The sequence below is a fragment of the Hippichthys cyanospilos genome, chromosome 6 (genome assembly GCF_059441005.1).
Source record: "Hippichthys cyanospilos isolate Australia breed blue-spotted pipefish chromosome 6, RoL_Hcya_1.0, whole genome shotgun sequence".
In the NCBI taxonomy this organism is placed as follows: Eukaryota; Metazoa; Chordata; class Actinopteri; order Syngnathiformes; family Syngnathidae; genus Hippichthys; species Hippichthys cyanospilos.
In genome coordinates this window covers 4,817,942-4,827,500 of record NC_142374.1, presented here as the reverse complement: position 1 = coordinate 4,827,500, position 9,559 = coordinate 4,817,942, and the positions used below count along the sequence as shown (strand labels likewise).

The following is a 9,559-nucleotide window of genomic DNA, read 5'->3' as shown; positions in this document are numbered from 1 at the left end:
GTCATGACACCATTTTTTTTTTATGTCCATATAATAATGGCATGAAGTCCCTTTATACTAGTGTTAAATGGAGACCATGGCAAAACTTTAAAACATCAGTAACAAAGCAGTGGAATAGCTCTGTCTTAACTGGCTTGTATTTAAACAATTGCTTTTGGATACTAATGAGAATATTTTGATACAATAACAAATAAATGTAACATATTGCAATCCTTTAGAAAAATCTTTTCACATTTTTAAACACTACCTATATGGAAAATAAAACAATAAGGCAAATATTTAATTGCAGGCATCTTTCCATTATATGGCACATTATATGGGTAGGACAATTTTTGCATCAGACCAAATTCAGATATGGCCAACTTAGGAAAAAGCACTAGAAACTGCCTGGGGCTTATAATTTCCAAGGGCCCCTAAATGTCACTTGAAAACATACTATAATGTATCTTTGTTTGGTTTAATTAATTATTATCTGTATAAGACCATCTTTTGGGGAGCTCATCTTAAAAATGTGTGCATCTTCATTTGAATGCTAACGAGGGCTAGTCTACCATGCTGGGGGGTGTGCTGTAGGGGCATAGCCTTCATTTACAAGGCGCCATCCTACAGATTACCTGTATGAACCAGCACCACTATCATGCACAGACCAGCGAGTCTATTTCTTTTTCTGCAACATCTATCTTGTTTAGCACAAACCTTATATTGCAAATGAGGGATAACGCCAGGGTTGGCTGGGACTCTGCCCATTCTGTCCCACCGTGGCGCACAACGTCGCAAACGCCCAGTTACACCCAATTCTACCATACACAAAGTCTAGGAAAATACCAAAAAGGGTGGAAACTCCACCCTTCACATTAGACTGTGCTACAAAAATAGGGCTTTTAGTTTTAAATTGCATACTTAAAAACACATCAAAATGCTTAAGATGTTAGATGGCAGCAAATCAGTTTTGAGAAAATGAGCAAAGTCACCCCAGTTGAATGGAGAAGATTTGAAAGGTGTGAGGAAAAATGACACTTTTCATCAGTAGTACCAAAGGTTTTCAAGTTCACCCTTTTTAACTGTGACACTAAATGTGCATAAACAACAACAAAAAATTACTTTGTGCTTTTTCAAACTCATGAAGTTTTGGTGTTTATGTTACAGTAAGTTTGTTTTTTCTTTTATGTCAGTTATTCATCTATCTTGCAGTTGTGACCTTCTCAAACAGTAATTATACACCCAAAGCAAATTCACTTTGCTATCACGGCTTTGGTGAAATTGAAGAAAATATGACGTTCTACGATTGAACAATGAATTTTGTACTTTTTTTTTTTTTAGGACCCTGTGGTTTCCAAAATCTGGGACTGATGACAGACAGACAAACAGCCAGCAGAAAACAACAGGGTCTGTGTCCTTCGTTTCTCACATTTCTCACACAGTCATGCATTAAACCACCCCGTGCGTCGATGGGAAACTGTGTGTCTGTGCGTGTGTCCTTCTACAGTATTTTCTGTTGTATTTTTTTAATTATGTTTATGGAGTGTTTTTTTGTTGTTGTTTTTGCTTCACAATCCAATTTGTTTGCTGTCAATGCCCATGCATTTAACTTGATGTAAAAGATTTTGGCTGAGCTGAACCTTTCTTTACAACATTGCAATAACATAATATTTTGTCTACTTGTTCAGTGTTTGTTTATTGGCATACTGGATCCAAAACGTTTTCTGCTTAAAGAAATAGCCATTCATGTGCACAGACACATGGTGTAAGTGCTCAAGCCCAGAAAAAGTTCACCAATTGCAAAAAATGTTTGTACAATCAAGAAAGACGGTTTTAGACATATTTCGTTGTTTTTTTGTTTTGTTTTTTTTTAATATCAGCAGTCAGCACACTTGATCAACCTAAGGTCTTGGTCGTGATCCTAAGGTCCTGATGCAGCTGTAGTGGTAAAAGGCATTAACATGAACAAGAAATGGGTGAGAACAAGGTGGTCTAATATTTATTTCACAGCAAAGGAGGATAACTCAAACTGTAGTATTAGTGTCACCCCAAATCTGAATTAATACCTGTCAGATATCAAAGCACACAGAATGAGTATTATTTTTATATTTCAAACATTTATGAATGAATAAAACACGGGTTCAGACAAAGGGCACTTTTCTTATTCTGAGCTAAAGGACTGGTTCCTGCATCCATTCGTTTTCTAAATCACTTGACCTCATTAGGGTCACCTTTGACCTGGAGCCTGCTCCAGCTGACGTTGAGTTAGAGTGCTCTCCAGGTTATTGCAGGGCACAAATGGAAAATCGTTCACACATATCCACACCTAATGTGCTTTGAGCAGAAATCAGTGAACCTATCATGCATCTTTTTGGAAGAATGGAATACCCATAGAAAACCCTACACCACCTTGCTTTCCATTAAAGATGAGAGATATCGTGGATTAAAACACGTAGGGGAACTCATCAAGAGACACCCAAGGTGGCTTCTCATGTTGCTATAGAACGAAAGAACAGAAAGCAAGGCACCCAGCACACAAAGATCAGATGAGTAAAGTACAAAGAGAGAAAGGCAGGCATTTTTTGAAGGTCACTTTTCATCTTACTGAGCTCAAATATCTTCCCTGGGGCAGAGACTATTACGTGTGTCTCCCACTGAATCAACTGAATTGTCATTGCTTACCCCTGAAAGGCCCTGAATAAAACATAGAGAGGCCTTCTATCTACCGGAGAAATTGGTTTGATATGCGTATGCTCTTAAATTAGTGGGTGCGTCCCATCTTCAGCTGCAGTGTAATAGGTGCCATAATTTGCATAAAGCTCTCGTAACCGGTTATCTTTTTGGCGCAGCATAATTGCAGGGATTGTTTTCTGTTATGTCAGGATGGAAGATTTTTGTTTTTGTATTTTTGCTTGAGTGAATACTTTCAAAATAAATTTCCCGAAAGCACCGGTTTTACCTTTAAATAACAATTTGCAAAATCCCCACGTCCATTCAATGCAAAATTAGATTTCTGGAAACGTAACTTCATAAATATGATCTCCAAATGAATCAATGAATAGGCAATTGCCAAATCCCCTGTGTTCCTGAATGTGCTAAAACATAACAAAAACATAACAACAGTAAGGAAAAAGGATGGATAGGCACTATAAACTTATATATAATTTGAGAAGGAACTTACTGGCTTAGAGTACCTTAAACTTTTACATTATGATGCATAATTAATACATATTACACTAAATGTCTTTTTTTTTAATATTCTTAAAATACTGAACTGGAATTCTGAACTGGGAGTTGTACTAAACAATTCACGAAAGCACAACATAATCCATTCATCCAAATGCAGTGGGTTTTTTTTCCACTTATTCAAGTTCAAAAGGTCTCCTTAAAAATGATGGATGAATGCAAAGGCTTGGCACACACGCACACACACAGCAGAGAGAGAATTTGGTGGTAAATGATAATCTGGGCCAGAAAGCATTAATATATCATTAGTATTGATTGACACCAGCCCGCCTGCTTCGTCTCACGTTCATATTGTTCGAATGGACGCTTGCAAAACTTGCAGACGCAGCAAAGCTGCTTCACAACTACACACACATGCACACGCGCACACATTCACTTCTCTAGTATTGAGTTGTGGTTAAGCGGCCGACACTGGCCTAGCAGGCTTCAATTTGTGTCTGGATCAATAGAGAAAGCTTTCATGCCCTTATGATTTGAGTGTTCCATCCTGCAAAGAAAGCACTACACAGCAAGCAGTATTTTTTTTTTTTTATCCCAAACACTGCATTCAGTCGTTTAAAGAAAGACAAAACTGATGGCACAGCGACTGTTATGGATCCAATAAGAATGGGATGGTCGACCCAGTCGCAAATGCTTCATCAAGAGCTGAAACTTGCAGGACTAGAGAAAAAGTAGTAATATTTTACTCGGTACAAAGACAGTAACACGAGTTACAATGCATTATAATATATAGCTAAAAAAAAGGTATCTTTTAAAAGGTATGATATTAATTGAGGCAGTTGATAACGTGAATGCAATTCATTGGTTGTCTTGAGATAACGCTGCTGTATTGTTGGTATGCAGAGAACTTTAAGTCGTTTTGATTGTTTTTTAATTTTATATTTCCAGCAATCTAAGCATCACTTACAAGTCCACGGAAGCAATAATATTTCATTTGGGATTTTTTTGAGCATGTAGGTTTACTTTAATTAATTTAAGGTCATTCCACTGGATGTGTATTGAGCGTAATGAGCTACATTTAGAATGCCAAATCCATATTTCCAGGTATGTTGGTGAGAGTAATGTTAAAGTAATGTGATAGTAATGTAATGCGTTACATTTCAAATACTGTACTATTGTAATGTCACTAATTATTTTGGAATGGAAGTAATAAGTAATAAATACTGCTAATGCTACCAATAATCATTTACTGAACAACTTTACAGGGTATTTTTGTTTCACGTGATTGTCAAGAGTTCCTTAAAATGCTTTGTCATGAAGTCCAAACAATAATAGATGAAATTCATGTTGCGAATCAGCTCATATAAGTAAATCTTGCAATTTTGCTTTCTGTTTCCCACCTCAATCAAAATTAAAAAAAAAAAATATAGAAATGTATGTCATTCTCTATTCAATTATGAACACTGCTATTAGGAAGCTAAAATTGTAAGGATTTGGACAATCCTAAATTTAAAAAAGTCATTGAAATGATTATTTGGACAAAAATAATGTATTATTTTGATAAATGATTTGTTGAATTATTTTTCTTTTCCCTAATCCACATGTTACAGAGGTGAGTGATTCTGTAAGACAGACTGAAATGGAATAGACAGTGTCTCTATTTCTGACAAGTGCTTTTCCTGTAGATACAGAAAGAGAGTCGAGTCAGTCGGGCTGCTAGGGGGTAAAATTATATCATGACATACTGTACTCACTTGAGCGTGTGACTGTGTGATATTTTGCTTTTATGGCGACTCACAAACGGCATTCCAGTTTAACTTGTGACCCCATTATCTCTGTCTGCCTTTTGCGCTGTACCTGTTTCATCCCGTGTGCCCACTTTCTCACCTTGCCATCCCACTCCCTCTCCAATTCTCGCAGCTATCGCAATTGTAAACACTTAACCACAGATATTTTTACAGCAGGAGTAGGCCATGCTCCACGCTCGTTGTCATCAAACACTTTGAAAGTTATGCCAATCACTTCTGGTGACCCAATGACACCATGCGTGCGTGTGTTATGTGTGTTAATCATTGGCAGACATCCTGCTAAGTCTGCCAGATACAAACTTGTCAACAGCACAGAACGGGCCTTTTAAAAGCTCTCTTGCAACCTCTACTGGTGCTAAGTGGAACTGCTTCTTTTCCCTTTTTTTTTTTTTTTACCTAATTGTACAGAACAGCTAGAGACTATCCGTGTGTTTATGTTTTAATATGTTTAAGCTGTTGACATTTTACATTACGGTCTTACTAATCACAACCAGGTTTTCAAAACATTCTATTGTCATACTTCATGCGCAATTAAGTTACTTCATGTTTTGTGACCCACCGTTTCTATTATTATAAGATGAGGTTTTATGTTTCAAGGCTTAAGTCAAGTTGATCGATACATTGATACAGTATTGCAGTTAAACACTGTTAGAATTTTGTTACTGCCACTAATATAAAAATTTGCACGAATGGAAAAATATATGTGGAAAAACGAAAGATAAAGCTCTACATTGCAGTTTGTGTGATGTACATGTGTTATTTGAAGTCTTGAACTGAATGTTTTCTTTTTTTCTTCACTGCCCCCTTCCCCTCCTTTTTTCCGTTTCCTTTCTGGCGTCTTCAACCCTTCTCTCCCCAGTCCAGACAACAGCAAGACCCCAGCTCTGGTTTAAACATGGCAGAAGTGATGTGCTGGGGAACATGACAAATCGAGGGAAAAAAGAAGAGAAGACTCAGGCTGATATTAGTTGACTTTTGATACAATCATCTAAAAAATGTTGTGTTTTTCAATTATAGTCCAGTATTTCTTAAAAAGAAACTGTTATTTTATGTAGGCATTTAACTGAATTGAATGAAAAGCATTTAGATCAAAGGAATGATAACAACACCTGTGTTTGATCACATTTACAGTAATAGTGACAATTGTCTGACTAAACGAGACCGAGTAGAAGATCAAGGCATGCAAAATCTTGCCTCTGGTTTCAAAAGCTTCTTACAAATACTGAAAATATATTTTTGACTAAAAATAAATGTGTGGGACAATGAGAGAAGCAAAAGAGAGGCATCATCAAATAAAAATAAAAGAAAATAACCGGCAGTGATGATCGCCTAACTTCGTGTCAACATGAAAAAGAAAAACTGCTGTTTTCTGAGACCAAATTTCACCTTGCTGGAATGAAAGGGCGTTTGATGGGATGGACTTATGCCAAAAGAGAAATATGCTTTTTGTTTAACCTGCGTCTCGAATGACCACATTGGCGTGATAGCTATCTGTAAATGTATAAGTCAAGGGTATCGAAGCAAAATATGGTGGGGCTTAAAATGATGTCGCCCATTTTTGTTTTGCACTAAGTGATAGACTCAGTCAAGTTCACGTGGATTTTGTTTGCATGGAACTATAAACAGAGGGCTACCTATTTTGTCGGTTGTTCTATTTATCAGGACAGCATTCTCTTTACAGGCTTCAGCTGAGGAGTATTTGGGTGAGTCAAAGTCACGTCACACAATAAAACTTACATTAATAGTTTTGAGTTAATATTGCTTATTTTTTAATCAAAAACAAATACATCCATTGGCCATTACCCCAGTTATCCCTCATGAAGGATTGTAAAAATGTGAATGCAGTAAAAGAATGCAATTACCTGTTACGGCATAAAGCGCAGTGAAATGTTTTGTGTGTGTGTGTTTAAAAGTCGTGTTGTTTACTTTTTATATCTTGCGCCATATATTCGTTTTTCTTCATCTTTTATCCTTGGTAGTCACTGCAACAGTAGTGGTTTGTGTGTGTAAGGTTGCTATTTGAATTTTTATATAATATCAAAACTTTTTACTCCTTAAATTTTGCTTTGCATTTCTGTGTTTCTTATGCGCCTTGAATGTGGATCCAAAGTTGTTTTATTAGGTCACATCAATTTTTAAAAAATCGAAATACAGTAGTTTTTTTGTTACACGTGTGTGTGTGTGTGTGTATTTGACCAAAAATCATTTGTTGTCTCGCTTAACTGTCAAGAACAATTCTTGGGTCTTATTCACATTGTACATGCTCTGTTTGTGAAGAAATTCAAATTAAATCAAAAGTTGACCTTGGTCGTGGTCCAATTCCTGAAGCGTAGTCTTGTAGGTCTGTGTCCACTGCTAACACAGTGAAAAAAGACTTTTAGACATTTTCTCCATCTTAATTGTCCATCCCCTCACCACAGGTTTCAAAGCCATATCATTAAAGAATACACAATCAGTGTTTTGAGCAGCATGTTGTCTTATTTAAGAGCAAACCTTCATGTAGTCCTGAGTCTCAAAAGTTCAAATCTAATATCTGGTCTGCCTGTGTAGAGTTTGCATTTTCCCTTCACTTATGTGAAGTTCTTTAAATGTGCCAACTGCTTCTTAAAATTCCCCAAAAGTTCTCGTTGGATTAATTTTTAGATTCTAAATTGTCCATGGGTGTATGAATGGTTGAAAGCAGCCTTTCAACCATTTACAATTGGCCTAAGGTGACCAGGTGGTCAAGCGGAGGCATCGGTCTGAAGACAACGGAGAACGACTTCAGGAATGGAAGGCAACGGAGAACGACTTCCAAACAGCTCAGGGGTGGGAAGCAGTTCACCATCAATATACTTTGTGGGAACGTGGTGCTGCAGACTTCCACTTGCAAAGTACTTGTTAGGAAATAGCATTTCTTAGCGCTCAAAGTTCCACGGACACATCCCAACAAGGAGCCAACCTGGGGACACTGAGGTGGGCTTTGAGGTTGAAACTACCAAGGTTATCAAAAAGTGGGGGTGGGGCAAAAAGGAATCCATTTAAAAAGTTAAAATACATTTAATATATATATATATATATATATATATATATATATATATATATATATATATATATATATATATATATATATATATATATATATAATTTATTTATTTATTTATTATTTTTTTATTCCTCACAGCTATCTCAGCTGGCTTCAGGCAGTAGGCAGGGGACACCCTGAACTGGTTGCCAGCCAATTGCAGGGCACACAGAGACGAATAACCATTGACACGCCCAATCACACCTAAGAACAATTTAGTTTGTCCAATTCACCTGCCATGCATGTTTTTTGGAGTATGGGAGGAAGCCCGGAGAAAACCCATGTGGGCACGGGGAGAACATGCAAACTCCACACAGGAAGGCCAGAGCCAGGTGGATTTGAACCGAGTCCTATGAACTGTGAGGCGGATGTGCTATTCACTGCAAATATTTATTCCTAATAATTTCTATTATTTTTTCATGGAGAAATATTTATTAATAATTATGTTTTGGGGTTTTTTGTGAACAGATCTCTGACACCAAAATGGGATGTTTAATGTTTGATATTTTTGTGTGGATAAATCATATTTTTTTAAACAGGTCTGACATATAGATTTTTTTTTCATGGAAAAATATGTATTGATAATTATTTCTTTGTGATAACACATTTCTTCTCTATGATCCAAAAGAGGGCACTTTAGGTTGATTATTTTTTGTGGAAAAATAAAAATGAAGTTTGAAATGGTCTAAAGTTTAATAAATCAGACACCGTTAGTGTGTTTTAAGGTTGTTCTTTATTACGCAAAAACATTGATGACCTCCTTCAATGCCACAGATGTATTTTCATGATTTTTAAGATTCCGGACATTTAATCACAGATACTTAAGAGGACATTTCTTCCCAGATACTTAAGTATTAAATTGATGCTTAAGTATCTGGGATTGAAGGTCTGGAGTGTTTAAAAAAAATGTAAAAATGCATCCCTGGCATTGAACAAGTTAAATCAACACTGTGTACGATTTTTTTTAATTAGAAAGGAATAAATCAAATTATTATGAATTTCAAAAACTTGCAAATGAATGTGCTCTTAACGACCAACAGTATGTGTTAAATATAAACGGAGGTTTACGTTATTAATTTATATTACATGGGGGGGGGGGGGGGGGGGGGGGGGGGGGGGGGCACTTCTCCGGAGACTGCCATGGCTGTTATAGCTACAGAACATGGTAAATGCAGCACCTCCTGCTGTCCGTAATGAAAAACGATCAAACCTTACACAGTGTCCCTTTAAGGCAAAAATGTCAAAACCCGGTCCTGGAGGGCCACCTTTCCTGCATGTTTTTGATGTTTCCGTCGTCCAATGCAGCTGATTCAAATGATCAGATTTGTTGTCAGGCTTCCGCTGAGCTTGCTGATGAGCTGATCATTTGAATCAGGTGTGGTAGGAGGACAGAAACCTCCAAAACATGCCGGACAAGCGGGCCTCAAGGACTGGGTTTGGACATGCCCGCTTTAAGAGGTACTTGGCTAAAAACATATTTCACAGCGGTTACATCCCTTAAAAAATGTTGACAACCACTGCT

The 9,559-nt window shown here is 37.0% G+C and overlaps 1 protein-coding gene across 1 annotated transcript in view; it reads left to right on the top strand.

The window, feature by feature from the left end:
• cbfb (core-binding factor subunit beta) overlaps positions 1-7,280 on the top strand; it is a 28,789-nt gene extending 21,509 nt beyond the window's left edge. The window contains exons 6-7 of the mRNA XM_088418186.1: positions 1,321-1,386; positions 5,833-7,280. Coding sequence (XP_088274312.1) covers positions 1,321-1,350 — 30 coding nt within the window. The 3' untranslated portion in view covers positions 1,351-1,386; positions 5,833-7,280. The remainder of the gene's footprint in view (positions 1-1,320; positions 1,387-5,832) is intronic.
• The last annotated feature ends 2,279 nt before the right edge of the window (positions 7,281-9,559 follow it).